This window comes from Sphaerodactylus townsendi, linkage group LG17 (assembly GCF_021028975.2).
Source record: "Sphaerodactylus townsendi isolate TG3544 linkage group LG17, MPM_Stown_v2.3, whole genome shotgun sequence".
In the NCBI taxonomy this organism is placed as follows: domain Eukaryota; kingdom Metazoa; phylum Chordata; class Lepidosauria; order Squamata; family Sphaerodactylidae; genus Sphaerodactylus; species Sphaerodactylus townsendi.
Genome location: NC_059441.1, coordinates 3,125,287 through 3,149,088, shown reverse-complemented (window position 1 = coordinate 3,149,088; position 23,802 = coordinate 3,125,287). Strand labels below are relative to the sequence as shown.

Sequence of the window (23,802 nt, the reverse complement as noted above, 5' to 3'; positions counted from 1 at the left end):
AACTGCCTTCCCAGTAGTTCCCAACAACATTGCAGTTACCTTAACAAGGTGTTAAGGGCTTAGACCAGGGGTCTGCAACCTGCGACTCTCCAGATGTTCAAGGACTACATTTCCCATCAGCCCCTGCCAGCACGGCCAATTGGCCATGCTGGCAGGGGCTGATGGGAAATGTAGTCCTTGAACATCTGGAGAGCCGCAGGTTGCAGACCCCTGGCTTAGACCAATCAAGGTCCAAGTCTGGTAGCCTTGTCTCCTCCGAACTACATGAGGTCTGCAGCCTCTTGCTGCTTTGAGTCTCCACCCCTTACTGGGTCAACCCATTCTGAGCATGGGGGTTACAACAGCATACGCTCAAAACTGCTTGGGATGGCCATCAATGGGTGACAGCTGCAGTGGAACCTGCAAGTTCAGAGGCAGTCTACCGTGGAGGAGGAGGACAGCCAAGACTTTAGACTTTCTTTCAAGCTGAAAAAGGTAGGTGGAAGGGGGACTGGATCTCCTCCCCACCTGAGCTCTTCCAAGGCATTGCTTGTCATCCTCCATCCATTTAAATCTCAGTTTACATTTGATTGACATTCCTCCCCCGTCCCCTAAAAAATAAAGGCAAACAATCCGAATTCCCAAACTGCGGGCAACTAAACACGAAGCCGCACCCTAATAAAGGGCCGGAAGGAGCGTCAGAGGACACTCTTGAGCATCCGCTGAAAGAGAGGCCGAGGGGTCAAACTGCGCATGCTCTGTAAACATTAGGCGTCGCCATGGATCCTGTGCCGAACGGAGGGAGAGGTGGGATTGCGCATGCTCTGTAGCCCATTCGCGGGCGGACTCTTTTTCCTCCGGCTCTAAAGATGGCGGCTGCTGCGGAAGAGGGGAAAGGTTTTGAGGACGGACCCAAGATGGCCGCCGCCTGCTGGTGAGCCCAACCCTTCCCGGAAAGGGAGGTATGATGGGGGCACCTCTTATCTCGCTTTCAGCTCCCATCCCTCCATAGGTGGGTCCTGCTGGCCCTCATTTCTAGGGTTGCCAACCTCCTGGTGGGACCTAAAGAGCCCCCCCCCCCCGAATTACATCTGGTCTCCAGGCAACCATCAATTCCCCTACAGGAAATGACGGCTAGGGTAGCCAGGACTCTCCTGGGAAATTGAGATAGGGTTACCAGGAAAACTTCTAAAAGAGTTGGGGGTGGAGTCTGGGGAGGACGGAGACTTTATTGAGGTACAAAAACGCACAGAGTCCACCCTCCAAAGCATCCATTTTATCCAAGGGAACTGATCTCTGTAGCCCTCAGATGAGCTTTAATTCTGGGGGATCTCCATGCCTCACCTGGAGAACGGCATGCCTCATAGCAACTAAGGAGAATGGGTTATATTGCATTATACCCCACTGAAATTGCTCCCTTTTCTAATCCCGGGTTACACCCCAAAAATCTCCAGGAATTTCCCAGTCCAGAGCAGGCAACCCTACAGTTTCCATCTTTGTCCCCTTCTTTGCACCCCAGGTCTTAAAAACGATGATAATGTGATCTGTTCAAATAAGCAGATGTTCCAGAATTGAGGACGGGGACGCAGAGTCATCCCCTGAACAGCGCTGACCTCTCCTGCGGGAAGGATAACAGGAAACTGCCTCATGCTACCACTGGTCTGTTCAGGCCATCACTGGCTCATCTGATTGGCAGCAGCTGTCCAGGTAAAACTCTTTCAAGTCGTTTGCTTCCTGAACCTTTTAACTGGCGGTGCCAAGGATTGATCCTGGAGCAGCAGTGGCGTAGGAGGTTAAGAGCTCGTGTATCTAATCTGGAGGAACCGGGTTTGATTCCCAGCTCTGCCGCCTGAGCTGTGGAGGCTTATCTGGGGAATTCAGATTAGCCTGTATACTCCCACACACACCAGCTGGGTGACCTTGGGCTAGTCACAGCTTTTCGGAGCTCTCTCAGCCCCCCCCCCCCACCTCACGGGTGTTTGTTGTGAGGGGGGAAGGGCAAGGAGATTGTAAGCCCCTTTGAGTCTCCTACAGGAGAGAAAGGGGGGATATAAATCCAAACCCCCCCTCTCTCTTCTGTTCTGCATGCAGAGCAGGTGCTTGATCATCGAGTCACTGCACCTCCTCTGCTTAAAAGGGATTTATGTGAAGGTGACTTTATTGAGTCGCAGCATTGGTTTATCCAGGACTGTCATGTCTACTCTTAAGAACATAAGAACATAAGAACAAGCCAGCTGGATCAGACCAGAGTCCATCTAGTCCAGCTCTCTGCTACTCGCAGTGGCCCACCAGGTGCCTTTGGGAGCTCACATGCAGGAGGTGAAAGCAAGGGCCTTCTTCTGCTGCTGCTGTTCCTGAGCACCTGGTCTGTTAAGGCATTTGCAATCTCACATCAAAGAGGATCAAGATTGGTAGCCATAAATCGACTTCTCCTCCATCAATCTGTCCAAGCCCCTTTGAAAGCTATCCAGGTTAGTGGCCATCACCACCTCCTGGGGCAGCATATTCCAAACACCAATCACCCGTTGCGTGAAGAAGTGTTTCCTTTTATTAGTCCTAATTCTTCCCCCCAGCATTTTCAGTGTATGCCCCCTGGTTCTAGTACTGTTACTAGTTCTGTTACTCTTGACAGACAGCAGCTCTCTATGTCTAATCCACCTTGAGTATAGTTCTGGTGGTTCCTCTAAGACAGTGGTTCCCAATCTGGGGTACATGTACCCCCAGGTGAATGTGCCAGAGTGTTTTGGGGTATGCAAAAAGATTAATGTAATGGGTTTGCTAAAATATGGGGGTACATTTTTAGAGAAATGGATTCCCAGGGGGCATTCGAGTGGAAAAAGGATACTGCTGTAAGATAGTCTTTTATAACATTCAGGAAGTGATTTCTTTTTTTCTACCGTGATTGTAAAACACATCACTATTAGAGATTAATTCTCTCTTCTTTCCTTGCAGCAGTTTTTCTTTCCGGATTTGACACACGTAGCAAAGAAAACCCCAACATGCCAACTGTGGTGGTGGTGGACGTGTCCCTCTCCATGACCCGGCCAGTCTCTGTGGAGGGTTCCGAAGAGTATCAGCGAAAGCATCTCGCTGCCCACGGCCTGACCATGCTGTTTGAACACATGGCTACCAACTACAAACTGGAATTCACTGCCTTGGTTGTGTTTTCATCCCTCTGGGAGCTGATGGTGCCCTTCACAAGGGACTACAACACACTCCAGGTGATTAGAAAGGGGTATCATTTATTAAAACCCTAGCTACAGGGGTCTGCAACCTGTGGCTCTCCAGATGTTCACGGACTACAATTCCAATCAGCCCCTGCCAATTGGCCATGCTGGCAGAGGCTGATGGGATTTGTAGTCCGTGAACATCTGGAGAGCCACAGGTTGCAGACCCCTGCTAGTAGGAGGGTTTTATACAATAGTTTGTGTCTCTCCTCCCCCCCCGCCCCTGCGCTGCCACTGCTTCCGCCGCCACCTTGAATGCAGTCCTGGGAATCCACAGTTTGTTGTTTTCGTGAGATAGCTGGGGTTATCTCCTGTGTTGGCTTGGTTGGAGTAGAGCGAGATAAGGGCCAGCCACTTTCCTTTCCAGCTGAGAGGGAAGAGTCGGGTTTCTCTGGGATAGGAGATATGGCTTGGAGTAGGGCGGCGAGTCCTCCTTCCTATTTGAAAGGGGGTTTTGGCGGGGTTTCCAGTTCTGTCTATAAACACTTATAATCTTTCCCTGAAAGCAGCAGTGGCGTAGGAGGTTTAGAGCTCATGTATCTAATCTGGAGGAACCAGGTTTGATTCCCTGCTCTGCCGCCTGAGCTGTGGAGGCTTATCTGGGGAATTCAGATTAGCCTGTGCACTCCCACACACGCCAGCTGGGTGACCTTGGGCTAGTCACAGCTTCTCGGAGCTCTCTCAGTCCCACCTACCTCACAGGGTGTTTGTTGTGAGGGGGGAAGGGCAAGGAGATTGTAAGCCCCTTTGAGTCTCCTGCAGGAGAGAAAGGGGGGATATAAATCCAAAACTCTTCTTCTTCTTCTCTTGAACTGCTTTTTCTAAATAAAGACTTTTGCTCACACAGAAGTGCTGTTCTTGAACAGACCAAGAGTCCTGACAGGCAGCTAGAAGCAGCGATTGCACTGGAAGGAGCAGCTGCTGGGTTTGAAAAGCCAATGCCTTGACGAAATGGGGAAGGGTTGGAGAAGAGAGGCACACATTGGGAAGGCACAAAATTGCTAGTCTTAAGTGGGTGTCCTCCCCCCCTTCTTTTACTCATGCCTGATCAGTGATTTTCTGTTAGATCAGTCCGATAGACCCACGTCCAGACCATGAGTAGTGCTTATCTGGAGCCCAGGCCAACGATTCTGTAATTGGTGTTTGCAGGAAGCTCGTCTGAGCAATATGGATGACTACGACAAGACTTGCTTAGAGACAGCCCTGGTTGGGATCTGCAGCACTGTGCAGCAGGAATGGGGGTCAACAACTCAACAACTGCCTGTACACATGCTTTCTATATTGTGGCACTTGTTTTGTGGAATGGCCTGCTCGAAGAGACTCCTGCTCTTCAGGCTTTCTGCAAACTAAGCAAAACTGAAGTATTGAAGAGGGCTTTTCCGTGCAGGTTGAAAGGACAAACTAACTTGAATAAATAATTTAGATTGTGGTCTGTACCACCGTGTATAGCTCATTGTACATATGTTCTGATGATGTAAATCTGTACCACTTAATGTGTGATATTAATACTTATATTATTCTTCAGTTCTTTCTATGGCTTGTAAAATCCTGATGCGTTGGTTATTGGGTATTCCTATTTTGTTGATTGTATTGACTCACTGTGTATAATCCACCTCGGTGTTTGCAGGAAGCTCTAAGCAATATGGATGACTACGACAAGACTTGCTTAGAGACAGCCCTGGTTGGGATCTGCAGCATTGTGCAGCAGGAATGGGGGTCAGCCGTTCCCTGTCAGGTGAGGTTTCACGATGAATTCCTTCCCTTCCTCTTGTATCCCATCTTTCTCCCCAGTCCTGCCAGGTTTTGCAAAATGGGATAATATCCAGAGGATTAAGTGCTTTCTCTTGTTCTCTTTGTGTTTGTGTTTTGTTAGGTGGTTCTTGTCACCGACGGCAGCTTAGGCATCGGCAAGGGCTCTCTCCGCTACTCCTTAGCAACTCTCAACCAGCGGAAAGAGAATCGCTTCCCGTTGCCTTTCCCTTTCCCATCCAAGTTGTACATCATGTGCATGGCCAATCTGGAAGAGGTGAGTCTCCCTAAGGGGTGTGGGAGGGTTGTGGCTTCACAAGGAGCAAGTGGGCGTTCAGGCTGTCCTGATCAGTCCATGTTTGATCCTTTCATGTCTCCTGTGTCCCACCTGGGATGTGGGAACCTTTCTCCCCTCATTCCCTTCCTCCTGTGCTTGTGTTGTTTTGACCCCGAGGGAGGCTGCATTGTCTCTGGGCTGTGGGACTAGAGGGGTGTCATCCCACCTAGGGAACTGGTAGTCAGGGATGGTGTTGTGTGAAGTGGGGTATAATGGAGGGTGCTTTGCTACTTATGTTTTAGTTCTGGCAGAGGAAGTCTAAATGCTTATTTTTGATTCTGTTCCATAATAAAGAAATCATCTGAACACAGAGTCTTGTTATTGAATAGTGCAGGGGCATGACCAAAGGCAGAGCTACCAGGGGGTGGGGGGTGCACATTGCACCAAGTGCATGCCTGGGGGGGGCAGAAAATCTCCCCCCCTGTGGTGCCCCTCCACTCCTCCCCCCCCACACACACACACATACCTTAGTTCAGCCTGAAAGTGGAGGTTGGAAAAGCAGCCTGTTCACTTGAGGCTGAAAATGGCCTGGTGGGAACTACACTTCCCAGGAGACCTTGCGAGCCCCAAGGTCTCCTGGGAAGTGTAGTTCCCATCAGGCCATTTTCAGCCTCAAGTGAACAGGCCGCTTTTTCCAGCCTGCACTTTCAAACTGAACTAAGCTAAATGTGTGTGGCGTGGTGGGGTGGGGGTGGGGGATGCAGAGAGCGCACTGGGCACAGTTTGGCCCAGCTACGCCTCTGGTCATGACACAGGCTGATTGGTCTGCAGTCTGTGTCCAGCAGCTGCTCTTCTCCATAGCCTCTTCTCAGCCTTACATGAGCATCCGTGATGCTCTAACCTCTAATCGTGGTGCTAACCTTTAAAGCCCAAAGCGGTCCAAGATCATCGAATCTGCAAGACTGCCTTTCCCGATATATCCCCAAAGAAAGGTTCGCGCTGCTGGAAACAACCTACTGGTGGACCCGGGCCCATAGAGTTCAGGATTGTCTTTATTTCAGGTATATGTGGTAGCTGTGCAGCAAATCTCCCAGTGTTAATGGTGGTTTCACCCACTTCTTTCCCCATATAGAACAGGCCGTAGGATTGAGGTATAAAAACTCTTCTTGACCTGTCTTAACAAGCCAGGCACTCCTTCTGCATACCTGTACAGGCAGTAGTTGCCAGTTGACATATTACTTTGATTGAACAGATACCCCTAAGACACCGTGTACTCCGTTAATTTTTTTACAAAGTCAATGAAAGGTGCCGCATCAAGATCAGTCTGTGGTGTTGAGATGTCACAAAATATTGCTGCATAACTGAACCGACTTCCAAGGCTCTGGTCTTGAAGGAATTTGGAATGTTTGGCAAAACATCAAAGGGCATGCAGCGGAGACCCCAAAACCCTATGCCTTAGGGATGCAGCAAGGCACCACGCAACACTCACCCTGCCCCAAAAGTCCGTCTCAGTACCTTGGACTTCTGAGATTTTTTTCCCCCAGAAAATTGCTGCCAACAATTTTTGAAACGTTTCTCGGAAACCGTCTGGGGTAGAAACTTGAGGACTTTCAAAAAGGGGCTTAGATTTTGTGAAAGCTGTATTTTATGCTTACGGGTGATCTGGTGGAAGTGCAGAACTCTGGTTTTATTCAGGTCAGCGTGACGTTGTTAGAATGCGAGAGTGACTGTGAATAACTTGGAAAAAACCCACATTAAGAACATAAGAACAAGCCAGCTGGATCAGACCAGAGTCCATCTAGTCCAGCTCTCTGCTACTCGCAGTGGCCCACCAGGTGCCTTTGGGAGCTCACCTGCAGGGTGTGAAAGCAATGGCCTTCTGCGGCTGTTGCTCCCAAGCACCTGGACTGTTAAGGCATTTGCAATCTCAGATCAAAAAGGATCAAGATTGGTAGCCACATTGAAAGTCTCTCGCAGGAAAATGTCATTTCCCATGATGATGCCTTGACCTGTTCTTGTCCTGGGTGCGAAATGATGCTTTCTGTTGCTTACAGTTGCAGAGCTCCGATTCTTTAGACTGTCTTGAACGCCTTATAGACTTAAACAACGGGGAAGGGCAGATCTTTACTATTGACGGACCCCTGTGCTTGAAGAACGTGCAGTCCATGTTCGGGTGAGTGTGTCTGCGGTTGGCCAAAATACGTGGGAATGTCACAGAGCATCCTATCAGCATCTTGCAGTCTGCACGTCGAGTGCTGACCTGTTTCCTGTTGAACACTCAATATTTTTAATGGATGAATGACTCAGTAACTCTTCAGACAAACCTGTGGTTCAACTCTGATGAATTTTCTCCCTAGTTGTGGCGAGTTTTCCAGGCTGTGTGGCCGTGGTCTGGTGGATTTTGTTCCTAATGTTTCACCTGCATCTGTGGCTGGCATCTTCAGAGGTGTATCACAGAGCTGTGATACACCTCCGAAGATGCCAGCCACAGATGCAGGCGAAACGTTAGGAACAAGATCCACCAGACCACGGCCACACAGCCCAGAAAACCCACCACAACCAGTTGAATCTGTCCGTGAAAGCCTTTGACAATACATTTCTCCCTAGTCATTATGTCCTTTTAACAGTTAGCTTCATTTGCAGTCTTTCTCCATTAGAGCTGTTAATGATGTGTAATCTTAATTAGCAGCTAGTGCTGTAATTGCATGTTGCTGCATGGCAGGGGATTGGGCTCGATGGCTCTCTTTCAACTCTACGATTCTGTGGTTCTAATTGTAAAACCCTTTTCTGTTCCACTGGTTTTCATGATGACAGAAATGCATTTAACTCTTTTTGCTGCACCTAAACTTGGGCTGACTGTAGTGAAAACCCTTTTCCTTCTCTTTGTCCTGAATCTATCGCCCAACAGCTTCACTGGATGCCTTCCAAGTTCTAGTCGTGTGTGAGAAATCTGGACAACAATAAAACTCTACCCGCACTACAACATAAATTGGTTTCTCTATAACTCTGTCCCTCTCTTTGTGCATGGCTTTAGAAAGGAACTAAACATACAATAAAGGGCAGAGAAAACTGAAATCACTATACAGTGGCTATCAAGGAAACACATACTGCTTATAATGTGCAAGCATTTCCCCGGGGGAGGGCGGTATATAAGTGGAACGATAGATAGATAGATAGATAGATAGATAGATAGATAGATAGATAGATAGATAGATAGATAGATAGATAGATAGATAGATAGATAGATAGATACCTACCTACCTACCTACCTACCTACCTACCTACCTACCTACCTACCTACCTACCTACCTACCTACCTACCTACCTACCTACCTACCTACCTACCTACCTACCTACCTACCTACCATTGGATTGTCTGGACCGGCTTACATTGAGTCATTTATTTGTTCTGTGATATTACTGTTATTTTGCTGACAAGTTATTCAGCCTTTTAGCATGTAGCTGCCCATTGTGAGTTTTGTGCATCTTATATGTGCTATTTTTGCACTTCGGTATTAGAGATTGCACATTATATAATACATGTGTACTCATTTATAAGTACTCATGTATAAGTGTTTCCTTGAGAGCCACTGTATTGTGATTTGAAGAAGAAGAATTGGATTTATATCCCCCCTTTCTCTCCTATAGGAGACTCAAAGGGGCTTACAAACTCCTTTCCCTTCCCCTCACAACAAACACCCTGTGAGGTAGGTGGGGCTCAGAGAATTCAGAAGAACTGTGACTAGCCCAAGGGCACCCAGCTGGCCTGTGTTGGAGTGCACAGGCTAATCTGAATTCCCCAGATAAGCCTCCACAGCTCAAGCGGCAGAGCGGGGAATCAAACCCAGTTCCTCCAGATTAGAGTACACCTGCTGCTAACCACTATGCCACTGCTGAAATGTGGGATTCCTTTGGCCTTTATTTCATGTTTAGTGCTTCTCTAGCCCTCTTGTTTGTTTAGCATTTTCCTCTTTAGAAAGGAATTAGCCAGATTTGTGGAGGCTTAGTCAATCACTGTCGGTTAATAATAACGGCTATATGGAGCCTCCCTGTTCAAGAGCAGTGTCCCTCTGAATATCCATGAATGCAGAGTAGCATGGAAGAACACTTTGGCCTCTGTGCTTAAGCCTTCAAAGAGCACTTCAAAATGGCCATTGCGGGATGCCTTCTGCACAGACTGCTGGTCTGATCCTGAAAGGTTCCTGTGCGTTCTCAAGAACTACCCTACTTGATGTAGAATTCTATCTAACTTGTGTGCTAGATACAAAATCCAGGAAAAGGGGGTGGATTGGAGAGAAGGTGGCAGTAGAACATTTAAGCTGCAAAATGTCTTAAGCTTGTTTCAGTGACTCAGAATTTGCTTTGGTGGCTCTAACCCAGTGATGGCGAACCTATGGCACGGGTGCCAGAGGTGGCACTCGGAGCCCTCTCTGTGGGCACGTGCGCACAGAGTTCGTCATATGGGGAGGGGTGGAAAATCACCCTCCCCCCCCCACACACACATCTAGGCTGGCCTGGGCCACTGAGTACAACATGCACACACCGCGGTGAGCAGGGAGGACTCGGCTGGTGGGCCTGGTGCCTGTGCTCCGGGTGGCTGCTGTCCGGGGGGCGCAGTGGAGGCAGAGAGATGCTAGAGAGGCACAGAGCGGTGCACGCAGGACTTGCTGGAGGCTAGAGCAGGCTGGCCCCTGCTTGAGCAGGTGGGGCGGAGGAAGAGGGAGCCAACCAGTTTTTTCTAAACTAAAACCTCAGCATTCAGGTTAAACTGCCGGGTTGGCACTTTGCGATCAATAAGTGGGGTTTGGGTTGCAATTTGGGCACTCAGTCTCAAAAAGGTTCGCCATCACTGCTCTAACCACTACGATGAACTCTCTTGTTTTAGAAGGCTGATAGACGTGGCTTACACCCCTTTCCACGCAGTTCTGAAATGCGGTCACTTGTCTTCGGACGTGCAAGCATTTCCCAGGCCGGAGCCTTTTGTGATCGACGAAGAGATAGATCTGACCCCGAGAACTATTAACACAGGTACTAATTCTGGAACCTCTGGTCACGTTTCCAACTGCTTCCTACGCGGTTTCTCCCTCTTACCATGGAGGCAATGGAATGAATATGGGGTGCTGTGTGGTTTCCGGGCTGCAGGGCCGTGCTCTAGCAGCATTTTCTCCTGACGTTTCGCCTTCATCTGGCTGGCAGCTTCAGAGGATCCTAAAACAGTGTTCTAAGTGTTTTAAGAAGAAGAGTTGGATTTATATTTCCCCTTTCTCTCCTGTAAGGAAAGGGCTCACAACTTTCTTTCCCTTCCCCCCTCACAACAAACACCCTGTGAGGTAGGTGAGGCTGAGAGAGCTCAGAAGAACTGTGACTAGCCCAAGGTCACCCAGCTGGCATGTGTTGGAGTGCAAAGGCTAATCTGAATTCCCCAGAGAAGCCTCCACAGTTCAAGTGGCAGAGTGGGGAATCAAACCCGGTTCTTCCAGATTAGAATACACCTGCTCTTAACCACTACGCCACTGCTGCTCTCACTATTTTACTATTTAAATGTGACTAAGTCTAGTTTTAGCTGGCGTTTCTGAAATCTGATATGTTTTTTTTCAATGACATTTTTCTTTCTAGACTTGGAGATCGTTGGATTTATAGACATAGCAGATATTTCCAGCCCCCCTGTCTTGTCTAGGCATTTGGTATTGCCCATTGCCCTCAACAAAGGTGAGTTCTTCCGCTCGACCTCCACCAGCATTAGAGCCCTCCGCTGGGCTCCAGACGGGTTCTGATCTTCTTTCACTGTCCTTCTTCCCAGAAGGAGACGAAATGGGATCAGGGATTGCCGACGATGCGGAAGACGAGAATTCAGCCAATCAGATCGCGGGCAAGATCCCCAACTTCTGCGTGCTGTTGCACGGGAGCCTTAAAGTGGAAGGCATGGTGGCAATAGTCCAGTTAGGGTAAGAGTTTCAGGCCACTGAGATGGAACAACTTAGTCGCATTTTGGCCTGGGGGCAAATGTTGGGTTCCTCAAACATGGGCATTTACTCCCAGTGTAGAAAAGAAACTGGACTCTCTCATGAGAGTTTGGGAAGTGGACATCCATGAAGGTTTTGAGAAGGATGGGGGGTATCCCCGGGTAGCAGAGTTTGCAAACACAAAGGAACGTTGCAGGAACTCAGGCGCACACAGTAGCTCAGCTTCAGAGAAGCGGTCCCACGTTTATTGTTCACAATTGTTGTTTGCTCAGAAAAAGTGCTCCGCCAGGCAGTGCGGAGACATAAGTCACACGGAGGCAAGTCCAGTCCAGTCTTATATACATGTTTCTGTCCAATCACAGTGCAGCTTCAATTAAGCCCAGAATGAGGCTGGGTCATATGACAACTGTCTACTAGATTTTGCTGATCAGACGCCAGTTTGACAGTGCTCTGACAGGTTTGGCCCCTTTCACCTGCTTCAGAAAGTAGGACTTCCAGAGGCTTCTGGGAGAAACATTCCTTCTCCAAAAAAACCCCCCTTTATTAGGCATAAAACCGGAGTGTGTCATGAATTCCAAATACAATAAAAAGATCATTCTTGCGCAACTTGCAGTACACAGAGTAAAAATGTAGCAACAGCTTCAGAGATTTCAGCATTAGAGTTATTTAGAAGCTTAGCCATTTTTATCTTATCAGAAAGGAGCATAAATCCTGTTGGTTGTACAGTTCTCAAATCAGTTCTGATGTTGTTGTATTTTGGACAGTGAAGCAGAATATGAGAAAGTAAATCCGTTGTATTAGGACAGAAACGACAGCAACGCTCATTTTGTGGGATATTAGAGAAGCGACCTTGAAGATGTACTGACGGAAAAGAGTTATACCTTGCTCTAGTCATGACCCATCTGCAATTGTAATTCACAAGATGTTCCAGGTATATAGCAGGGCTAGATTGCTGAGGGATAATCCCAAAGAATATTGGAGAGCAAGAGCTTTGCGCTTTGCTCAGGAGAAATTGATATTTGTTTGTTTGTTTGTTTGTTTATTACATTTATATACCGCCCTCCCCCGAAGGGCTCAGGGCGGTGAACATGAACATACAAATAGAGCACAAAATAAAATCAACAAATCTCAAATCATCAAATAAATCATAGTAAATGGCTCTATAGTCTTTGAATCATTAAAACCCCATTAAAAGCAGTGTATTAATATCAAATACAATAAATAATACAATAAGAGGCGACCTACTAACCAATCCCCTAAAAGAGGGGAGGGACGGCAGGATCCACAGATGTTAGCTGCCCGAGGTGCGGCATCAGCGTACTCCAGCCTCCCCAAAAGGCCACCAAGCGGAACAGCTCTCAGTCTTACGGAGCCCTCGCGGAACTTCGTTGAGATCACCTTGGGGAACCCGCTTTACAACACCCCTGGAGGAGGGAGAGCGTTCCACCAGGCGGGGGCCAGAGCTGTAAATATTCTTGATCAAGTAATCTAGACTTTAAGCGATGGTAAATCTCAGGAGCGGTGATCATTTGTAGGGCAATTCCTTCTCAATTTTGGTAGTTTCCACAAGTTAGGAGCGAACAGGCAATACTTTAACCCTTCCCGAGTGAGGAGCAAGTGATTCTGTCTGATCTTTCAGAGAAACCATCATTCTGTGCAGAAAGAGCCCAGCAGGAACTGGACTCTTTTCCTGTTGGCAGCGAGGGAGGGGTGGGGGGTTCCGTTCTTGCTGACCGTTTGCTCTTCCTTTCAGGCCAGAATGGTACGGGATGCTGTATTCCCAAGCCGACAGCAAGAAGAAGTCCAACTTGATGATGTCCCTCTTTGAGCCAGGCCCGGAACCTCTTCCATGGTTGGGCAAGATGGCCCAGCTTGGCCCCATCTCAGGTAGTGGCTGTGCTTGATGGACCTCTTTAGACCTGGAAGGGGAAGGAGGGGCGGCAGCTCAGCAGGGGTGCATCTGCTTCGCAACATTTCTTTACGCAACACGTGATTGGTGTTTGGAATATTGGCGGTGATGGCCACTAACCTGGATAGCTTCAATTCAATTCAATAAGCCTTTATTGGCATACGATAGTATAAAAATATATACACGATAGCATACACGATAGTATAAAAATACAGTTCCAGTTAAAAAGTGAATAGTAAAAAACTTCGCGTTTGTCATACATTCAGTTTACAAACTTCTGACAAAAACTTTGCCACTATAAGGCAACAATGAAAATCCTGACAATTTAAAAGCGTAACTACTTTATCTGATTCAGTATAATCAATCATAGAGTCTATAGCTTGGGATAACAGGCTGGATTGGAGTTCTTGGTACAATAAGCAGTTCAGGAGAATGTGTGGGATGGAATCCAGCTGTCCTATGCTACAGGAACAGAACCTCTTATCGTCTGATTGACCTGGATAGCTTTAAAAGGGGCTTGGACAGATTTATGGAGGAGAAGTCGATCTCTGGCTCCCAATCTGGATCCTCCTTGATCTGAGATTGCAAATGCCTTAGCAGACCAGGTGCTCGGGAGCAGCAGCAGCAGAAGGCCATTGCTTTCACCTCCTGCACGTGAGCTCCCAAAGGCACCTGGTGGGCCACTGCGAGTAGCAGAGTGCTGGATTTGATGGACTCTGGTCTGATCCAGCAGGCTCTTTCTTATGTTCTTAAGTGGAAGGTGCCAGGTTTAATCCCAGCTTCTCCAGTTAAGAAAGAATAAGGTAGTAGATGATGGGAAAGACATGAGACTGACGCGTTAGTCAGGAGATAAGACCGGCTCATAGACCAAGGGTCTGACTCTCTACCTTGCAAAAAGGGGTGCAGTCGTGGCCAAGTGCATTTTCAGTTAAAACAGGACACAGGGTAGGTTATGTAAAGGCCCTTGGAGAGCTGCCAGTCAGAGCAGGCAATGCTGACCTTGATAGTTAAAAAGTCTGACTCAGCAGGAGGCAGCTTCACACTACTTCAGTGAGGGCGAACTTATGGCACGGGTGCCAGAGGTGGCACTCGGAGCCCTCTCTGTGGGCACGTGCACACAGAGTTCGTCATGAGGGGGGGGGGGCCGGGGGCGGAAAATCACACATACCCCCGCACACACATCTAGGCTGGCCTGGGCCACTGAGTACAACATGCACACACTGCGGTGAGCAGGGAGGACTCGGCTGGTAGGCCTGGTGCCTGTGCTCCGGGTGGCTGCTGCCCGAGGGGTGGGCGCAGTGGAGGCAGAGATGCTAGAGAGGCACAGAGCAGTGCGCGCAGGACTTGCTGGAGGCTAGAGCAGGCCGGCCCCTGCTTGAGCGGGTGGGGCAGAGGAAGAGGGAGCCAACCGTTTTTTTCTAAACTAAAACCTCAGCATTCAGGTTAAATTGCCGGGTTGGCCCTTTGCGATCAATAAGTGGGGTTTGGGTTTCAATTTGGGCACTCGGTCTCGAAAAGGTTCGCCATCACTGCACTACTTGCTCATTCCGCCCACGTTTGAGTTCTTAGTCTTCCCAAGCCTCTTCTCGCTTACAGGGTAGAAGCTCCGTGTCATGCCCAGTCGTATACTGGGCCTGGCCATAGCTCCCCTTCTGGTGGGAGGTGGGTACAATAGTTTGTGTTCCCCTCTCTCCCCTCGAATGCAGTCCTGGGAATCCACAGCCTGTGGTTTTCGTGAGACAGCCGGGGTTATTTCCTGTGCTGGCTTGGATGGAGTGGGACACGATCAGGGAGGGCCGGCCACGTTCCTTTCCTGCTGAGAGAGAAAAGTCGGGGTCTCTTCCTGCCTCACTTTTTTCCCCTGCTGTCTTACGTATGAGCCCCCCCAAATTGCAGGATAACATCTGGATAAAAATGTTTTTAAATGTTTTATTTATTTTATTTTAAATATTTTATTTTACAGATGTATTTATTTTATAATTATAAATTATATAATTATAAATGTTATAATTTAGAACATAGGTGTCAAATTCGCTGCCCTCCAGATGTTATGGACTACAGTTCCCATCATCCCCTGCCAGCATGATGCTGGCAGGGGGGATGATAAGGCTACAGATCCATAACTATCCTGGAGGCTTAGCATTGACACCTGTGATTTAGAACTATAATATAATATAACTATTATATAATATTATATAATATATACATTATAATAATATAATATTATATAATATAATTACAATATAGTTGCGTTCAATAATTGCCCTGCCTTCAAAGGTATGACTCTCTTTAAAAGGGCACTCTTTAGCCACTGGATTTATGTACTCTAACCCTGCCTTTCTGCAAAGTACTTATGTTTCTGCTCTACTACTATAGAATTCACATAAATATTATAATTTATCATTATAATATCTAATTATAAATTTTATAATTATGAATTATAAATATTTCTTTTAAATATTTTAAAAATATTTTAAAACATATGAGAAGAAGAAGAGTTTGGATTTATATCCCCCCTTTCTCTCCTGCAGGAGACTCAAAGGGGCTTACAATCTCCTTGCCCTTCCCCCCTCACAACAAACACCCTGTGAGGTGGGTGGGGCTGAGAGAGCTCCGAAGAGCTGTGACTAGCCCAAGGTCACCCAGCTGGCGTGTGTGGGAGTGCCCAGGCTAATCTGAATTCCCCAGATAAGCCTCCCACAGCTCAGGCGGCAGGCGGGAAGTCAAACCAGTTCCTCCAGATTGAGATACGAGGCTCACCAACCTCCTCACAGCCACTGCTGCTCCTATGAGCCCCGCATCGCAGGGAAACATCTGGATAAAAATATTTTAAATGCAGTTTGAAATGAATGCACTAATTCCTTGTTCTGTTCTCACCACCCCCTCCCAATACACTCAAGTGTAAACTGCAGAAATCAGAACCAGTGTATTTTGGACTTTCCTGACGTGCATTTTCTTTCTTTTAAAAAAACCCCCCAACTTTGCTCTTCTGTTCCCTGGCTAGATCTGGCTCTCAAAAGGTTTGTTTGTTTGTTTGTTTTCAGATGCCAAAGAGAATCCGTACGGGGAGGATGATAATAAGAGCCCCCCTTACTTACAACCCAAGAATTAAAGCGCCGAGATGGTCATGAGAGATGTCACAGTGTGGATTAAACCCAACGGCCTCCAGGTGACTTTAAAAGCTGTGGGGCCTGGCCCTGCAACCAGAACTCTCTTTGGGGAAAGTTTTCGAGCTGTTCTCTGGGGAAACCTGGGCTTTCTCTGAAACTGAGGCTCAGCGAAGTGAAAGAAAAATTTACTTCTTGGAAAGACTTAGTCCACCAATTATTATCCTTCCTGCTAACTTCTGCAAAGAGTAGCGTTGAGGCGTTCCTGTGGGTGAAGAGGTCATGATGCCAGCAAGATCCCATACCCAGGGCAAACACTCTACCTCAAATGACTGCATAGCCTAGGACAGTGGTGGCGAACCTTTGGCATTCCAGATGTTATGGACTACAATTCCCATCCAGCCCTACCAGCATAGCCCAATTGAGTTGGGAATTTACAGTTCATGTAACATCTGGAAGATATAAGGATTCTCCTCTAACCTAGAACAAAGTCTCTACTTTGTTTTTTTAGGAGCTGTGGACACCCTTTTGAATTTGAGAAACTACAACAGGGGTGGGGAGCCTGCGGCTCTCCAGGTGTTCGGGAGCTGCAGTTCCCGTCAGCCCCTACCAGCATGGCCAATTGGCCATGCTGACAGAAAGCTGATAGGAGTGGATCTGAACATCTGGGCTCCCTGAGACCCTGAACTATTTATGTTCAGAGCCAGCCATAAAATGAAAGAAACCATGGGAGAAGCGAACAAGCCACAAAATGGCTGCCATAGGAGGCTGAGGGGAGTAGCAAACCTAGCCACAAAATGGCTGCCCCATCTTCCCTTAAGCCCCACAGTGACGGTCCTTGTGCTGCCGTGGCTACTGTTTCCAGTGAAGTGTCTTGAAAAAGCTGTTCAGCCAATCAGAAGCCTTGCTGAGCAAAAGCCCCGCCTGACCCCGCCCACTTAAAAAAAACACTAGGTGGGCATCAGGAAGGGTGTCAGTGGGGAAGCAGGAAATCCTTGTTGCCGGGTTTGTTTTTGCTGCTGGCCAAGAACAGAATGTCCCTCCCTGCTGTGGGGAGAGATTCCCAGGGCCTGCTCCTCTGCAGACGTCCAACCGTTGCTCTCTTTAAGAACAGACCACTCTCACTCTGGTGGGTGGCAGGGAGGGAAGTTCGGGGCTAGATCAGGGGTCTGCAACCTGCGGCTCTCCAGGTGTTCATGGACTACAATTCCCATCGGCCCCTGCCAAATGGCCATGCTGGCAGGGGCTGATGGGAATTGAAGAAGCAAGCCTTTATTGGCATAGACAGCAGTACAACAATAATAAAAACGGATTAAAAAGCATATACAATACAGGATATACATGTTAGGACGAAGGAAATCTACTGGCATTTAGTAATTTCCAGGAGAAAGTCTGCCACTATCATACAGAGAAGGATCAGGGTTGTCCAACAAGTAGTGTAATCTAATTAAATCAGGGAGATGGGGTAAATGTAAAGTAGTGAGATTCACATACTTGGATCTGATTTCCTTGAATCTGAGACAGGTAGAAGTAGTGGTGGGCCGGAGATTCAACTGAGCCATCGTTACATGGGCACAATCTTTTAGCCTTTTCTTGCTTATCAAATCTGCCATGTAACAAGGCAGAAGGCATAACATTAAACCCGTGAGGCATTATGACTCTCTCTTTGAACCTGGGAGTTTATTAAGCAATACAGGTAGTGTGCCAAGTGGCCCGTTCAAATGGGAAGAGAAAAATACCACAGGGGAGCACGTTTTCTTGGCTGTGGTGATTAGGGTGAGAGAACTCTCTATCCAATAGTTGACCTTTTAATTTCCTAGAAGCTTCTGAATAGGACAAAGGGCAAAGTGAATCCACTGACAGTCCAATAGAGGCCATTTTTTCTTCAATTATGGAAAACCAGGGGTTGGAATGGGTGTCAGAGAGCAGGCGGTGGACCAGGGAATTACAGTCTGAGAGAAAATGAATTATGGCCAGAATCTAAAAGAGTCCTCAGCCATAGCGGCTGATCCAAGGAGTTTTGACCTAACTCCAGACAAAGGGCTGCATAGGGCATGCAATTTGGGAGTCCAGTTATCTTGTGAAAAAAAAGTTGGATTGAAGAGAATTCAAGGAGTAGTTAATAGCTTGAATCCAAATTGGGACTCTGTAAAGCAATCTCGAGGTGACTTTGGCATTGAAAAATTTGAGGGCAGGAGGGATAAAGGAGTGGCCACTGCTGTAAAAGAAACGTAGTAGTGCTGACATACTATTAGATGTAGCTAGGAGAGCGGCCTTCCTCTGGGTTGCCCGTGAATGGTGGGAATTGTAGTCCATGAATATCTGGAGAGCCGCAGGTTGCAGACCCCTGGGCTAGATAGAGGCAACAAGTGATCCCAGATCTTAGTCAAGCACTCTCATCGATTTGCATGCCTGTGTGGTAAATCGACTAGAGTGCCTGACGAAGGCCCTTTCCGCATGGGCCATTAAATGCGGGTCACCCACGAGTTTACACCGGTGGGGCAGGGGGAGAACTTTGCACGGTTCCCGCCCCTCCATCGGGTCTGCCCTCCGTTATCTGCTCCAACCCGGCTTAAACAAGAATTGCGTTATCTGCGATACTTTTTAGGAAGCCCGGGTTGGAGCCGCTGCCAAAGAAACGGCCCCGCGTGCGAGGCGCGTTACTATTGTATCCTCCTCCCCCCCCCGCCCCTCTCTTGTGTAGCCACGCAGGAGAGCACCCACGTCCAGAGACATCCATATGGTTGCGGGGGTTGTCTGTGGCCCGCTGCGTTGCAACGCAGTGGAGAGGGCCAGGGAGAGTCATAGCAGCCACTCCTCCGTGCAAAGGCGCATCGCCCTGCTGCGTTGGCTCGCGCTGCCGCATGGAGGTGTGTGAACACCCTGGGGCTGCGCCGGGCTCATCGTCCTGGCTGCACCCCGCATTTCTTTTGCCGTGTGGAATGGGCCTAAGATCTGGGAGGCCCAAGTTTGAATCCCCGTTTTTCTCTCCACCTGGCCTACCTCGCAAGGTCGTTGCGAGGATAAAACCACTTTTCTCTCCCTTTGCAGACAGATGTCCAGAAGATCCTCAGGAACGCCCGGAAGCTCCCAGAAAAGACTCAGACCTTCTACAAGGTGCGGTATGTTCGTCGGCCTCCCCGCAGTAACCCGGCTCAGGGCTGCAGATATTCGGTTTATTGGATCCGAGTACGAACTGGGTTTTTGCCAAATCTGGCATTCCCATAGTGCCCCGCTGAGCACCCCCTCCCCAAGCAGTCATCCCCCTAAGCAGAGCAAAACTGGAAGCAAGCAAGCCTTTATTGGCATAGACCAGTGGTGGCGAACCTTTGGCGCTCCAGATGTTATGGACTACAATTCCCATCAGCCCCTTCCAGCGCTGGTGGCCCGTGCTGGAAGGAAACTGATAATTATGATCCATAACATCTGGAGATATAAGGTCTCCCTGCTAACATAGATATCCCCCAAAGCAAAAGTATTCCTCAAAAGCACAAAGCCGTCTCAGGGTGCGCAGCTCTCATCAAGGTCAGAAAACTGACAAGGAGCTATTGTTGTCCGGCTGGGCGGAGCAAGTTCTGTGGCTCTCAAACTCATGCCCTCCAGATGTTATGGACTGGCAGGGGATGATGGGAAATGTAGAAGAAGAAGAAGAGTCTGGATTTATATCCCCCCTTTCTCTCCTGCAGGAGACTCAAAGGGGCTGACAATCTCCTTGCCCTTCCCCCCTCACAACAAACACCCTGTGAGGTAGGTGGGGCTGAGAGAGCTCCGAGAAGCTGTGACTAGCCCAAGGTCACCCAGCTGGCGTGTGTGGGAGTGCACGGGCTAATCTGAATTCCCCAGATAAACCTCCACAGCTCAGGCGGCAGAGCTGGGAATCAAATCTGGTTCCTCCAGATTAGAATGCACCTGCACCTGCTCTTAACCTCCTACGCCACTGCTGCTTATGTAGTCCATAACATCTGGAGTTATGTAGTCCATCACATCTGGAGGGCCGCGAGTTTGATACCTACAAAGCCGCGAGTTTGATACCTACAAAGCACAAGCAAGAAAATCTTGGGTGCCACAATCTCCCAGGGACCTCGGATGGCAGCGGCAAGACTCAAGGGGGTTGGGTTTTGATGTTCCCGCTCAGCCTGGCGGCAGCAGGCATCAACAATTTCTTCCCCACATGAGATGCCAAGAGCTTTCAGAGAACTTCCTTTTATGGTTGCGTGCTTAATAGCAGCCGCTGCCTCCTGCCATCTTCCTCCCACCTAGAACCGGCAGGCGTGCTTCCATCTTAGTGACAAACAGCTTAGTTTCTAGGTACCCCTGCGATCCTGTGGGCGCTGATCAGCAACATACAGAATGAGGAGAGAACTTCGTCACGCAGCCGGGACTGAGCTGGCCGGCGCTGTTTATGCAGAGGCAGTTCCAATATGCCTTGGTGGCATCCTACTGTAACAGACCGGGACAGCGGGAGAGACTTTTGTCCTCCTCCACGGTCTCAGTTCTGTGGCTCGGCAGGGACAGAACCCGGGAAAACCCCAGCTCTGCCAAATGAGAAGACTGCCAAATGAGAGAGCAGGCAGGAACGTCCCCGGTTCTTCTCCTTCTCGGCATCTTTAGTTCCAGACCAAAGCCTCCCCATTCAGAGGCAGTCAACCTTCTGGATGCCAATGCCAGGAGGCATCATCTGGGGAAGGCCTTTATGCCCTGTTGTTGGCTCTCCGGATTGGCCACTGTGAGACAGGATGATGGACTAGATCAGTGGTGGCGAACCTTTGGCACTCCAGATGTTATGGACTACAATTCCCATCAGCCCCTGAATTGACCATGCTGGCAGGGGCTGATGGGAACTGTAGTCCATAACATCTGGAGTGCCAAAGGTTCGCCACCACTGGACTAGATGGATCACTGGTCCGATCCAGCAGGGCTCTTCTGATGTTCTCAGCGGGGGAAGTCCTTGACCTCTGCCCAGTTTGTTGTCCTCCAGGGCAACTGGTTGGCCACTGTGTGACACATCGTTCTGGACTGGGTGGGCTCTCTCTGGTGCCATCCAGCAGGGCTCTTTTGTGGTTCTTTAGCAAACAGGCACCAAGTGAAAGAATCAGGCATGCTGGATTTTTGCTCCGGAGGAATGAACTTCACCAGGAATCCAAAGGTTATATAAAATTGCTTCTGGAGTTTGGAGGAAAACTGAGAGAGGGCAAGGCAGGAAGAGAAGAGTTTGGATTTATATCCCCCCTTTCTCTCCTGTAAGGGGCTTACAATCTCCTTTCCTTCCCCCCCCCCAACAGACACCCTGTGAGGTGGGTGGGGCTGAGAGAGCTCTGAAGAACTGTGACTAGCCCAAGCTGGCATGTGTTCGAGTGCACAAGTTAATCTGGTTCCCCGGATAAGCCTCCACAGCTGAAGTGGCAGAACAGGGAATCAAACCCGGTTCTCCAGGTTAGAGTGCACCTGCTCTTAACCACTACACCTTGCTGGCTGGATGAGGACGGGATGCCAAAGGAAAGGGGGAGCTCTTTTGGGAAGACTGGTTGTACTTTTCCTTCCTGTTTCCTTTTGGGTCAGAAGTGCTCTGCCCCCACCTTCTGAGATATCCCTTTGCCAGATCTCCCAGTCGTGGGTCCTATTAAATTTGTGAAGAAGCATAAATGTAGAAATCTGCCCATGCCCTTGAACAATCTTGGAACAGAGTTCCTATCCCTCACCTGAAAGTGGGTGGGGCAGGTCAATTTGACAGACAGCTCTCATTTCCCCTTTCTGGGACAGAACAGCAAATGAATATGAGATCATATTGTCGAAGGCTTTTACGGCCGGAATCATTTGGGTGCTGTCTGGTTTCCGGGCTGTCTGGCCGTGTTCTAGCAGCATTCTCTCCTGACATTTCGCCTGCATCTGTGGCTGGCATCTTCAGAGGATCTGATGTTGGGAAAACAAGTGGAGTATATATTGGAGTGTCCAGGGTGGGTGAAGAAACATTGTCTGTGAGTAACAAAGAAGGCAACCAGGTCAATAGTTGAGGGCATCTGAACATAGAATGTCCAACCTGGACATAGAATATTATTTGAAAAAACAGAAATTCTGGACCACTCTGAAAGCCACTACGTCAGACTACACAGAGGAGCCATTGAAATCCATAAGCACATGGACAATTTTAACAGAAAGGAAGAAACTATGAAAATGAACAGAACTTGGCTGCCAGTGTTGAAAAATACTAGAGTCAAGACAGTGTCTAACCAGCTCCACACAAACACAGGATGACTATAGACAAAGGAAACAAAGGCCAGGATACTTCTATTCATGCTATAGACTTCATTGTTACTCATACTTCTATTCAGATGCCCTCAACTATTGACCTGGTTGCCTTCTTTGTTACTCACAATGTTTCTTCACCCACCCTGGACACTCCAACAGATATATATATACTGCACTTGCTTTCCCAACATCAGATCCTCTGAAGATGCCAGCCACAGATGCAGGCGAAACGTCAGGAGAGAATGCTGCTAGAACATGGCCATACAGCCCGGAAACCACACAGCACCGAATATGAGATCAGTTCTGGAGATATTTGTGTGTTCTTACCTCCCCGTTAAGCTCCTCTGGCTGTTTCCCAGAAGAAATATGGTTTCAGCACGGGGTGGGCATATTTGCAGAGCTTATTTGGAAGGGAAAATGTCTACCCAGAGCAGGGGGGGAGGAATGTGTTGGGGGGCACCTCGCATGCCTTCTTTTGCAGAGTCTACGCTATCGTGCTCCTCCTCACTGGTAGGGGCCTTCTCTCGTCTCCCCAGGAGTTGAACCGCTTACGAAAGGCTGCTTTGGCGTTCGGGTTTTTGGACCTTCTGAAAGGAGTGGCGGATATACTTGAAAGGGAATGCACCCTTCTTCCGGACACGGCCCACCCGGATGCTGCTTTCCAGCTGACCCACGCTGCCCAGCAACTCAAGATGGCCAGCACCGGCAACTCCAGCTACGCAACTTTTGACCACAACATCACCCCACTGCAGACGGACTTCTCTGGCAGCGGGACGGACCGGCTGTGAGGCCCGAAAGCTTTGGCTGGCCCCCTAATTGTGTCCGGGGGTGTGTGTGTCTTTCATCTCTTCATTGCTGTCTCTGAACAGTGAGGGCAGACTTCCTTTTTATTATTAAATACATTCTTTTTGTACCCTCCCTTCTTCCTTTCAAACGACAGGCGCCTGTATGTGTGTTGTGGCTTATGGCCACCCTGTAGGGCAGTGGTGGCGAACCTATGGCACGGGTGCCAGAGGTGGCACTCAGAGCCCTCTATGGGCACGTGCAAATAGAGTCCCCCCCCCCCAATATCTAGGCTGGCCTGGACCACTGGGCTTGATTATTAGCATTAAACCTAATTTTGGGGAAGCAGTGTTAAACTGTTAAACTCCACTAATTTTCCTGTGACAAACTAAAGCATGATCCTTTACCTGGGAGTAAGCTCGGTTGCTGGCAATGGGGCTTGCTTCTGAGTAAACCCTCCTAGGGTCGTGATCTACCCGTTGGAAGACTTGCACAGTTGCTTCAAAGCAAAGCCACCGACTACCACCAAGCTTACTCCCGAGTAACGCATGCCTCGGAGCCA

At 48.7% G+C, this 23,802-nt stretch overlaps 1 protein-coding gene across 1 annotated transcript; it reads left to right on the top strand.

Annotated features, from left to right (window-relative positions):
- The first annotated feature begins 851 nt into the window (after nucleotides 1-851).
- On the top strand, nucleotides 852-23,370 carry INTS14 (integrator complex subunit 14). The gene is given in 13 exon segments (XM_048482187.1): nucleotides 852-991; nucleotides 1,499-1,686; nucleotides 2,932-3,200; nucleotides 4,834-4,941; nucleotides 5,080-5,232; nucleotides 7,287-7,405; nucleotides 10,118-10,260; nucleotides 10,849-10,941; nucleotides 11,033-11,177; nucleotides 12,949-13,082; nucleotides 16,149-16,273; nucleotides 19,263-19,328; nucleotides 22,994-23,370. Coding segments are annotated over 11 exon segments (1,560 nt in total). The 5' UTR covers nucleotides 852-991; nucleotides 1,499-1,686; nucleotides 2,932-2,978; the 3' UTR covers nucleotides 23,246-23,370.
- Nucleotides 23,371-23,802: the final 432 nt, after the last annotated feature.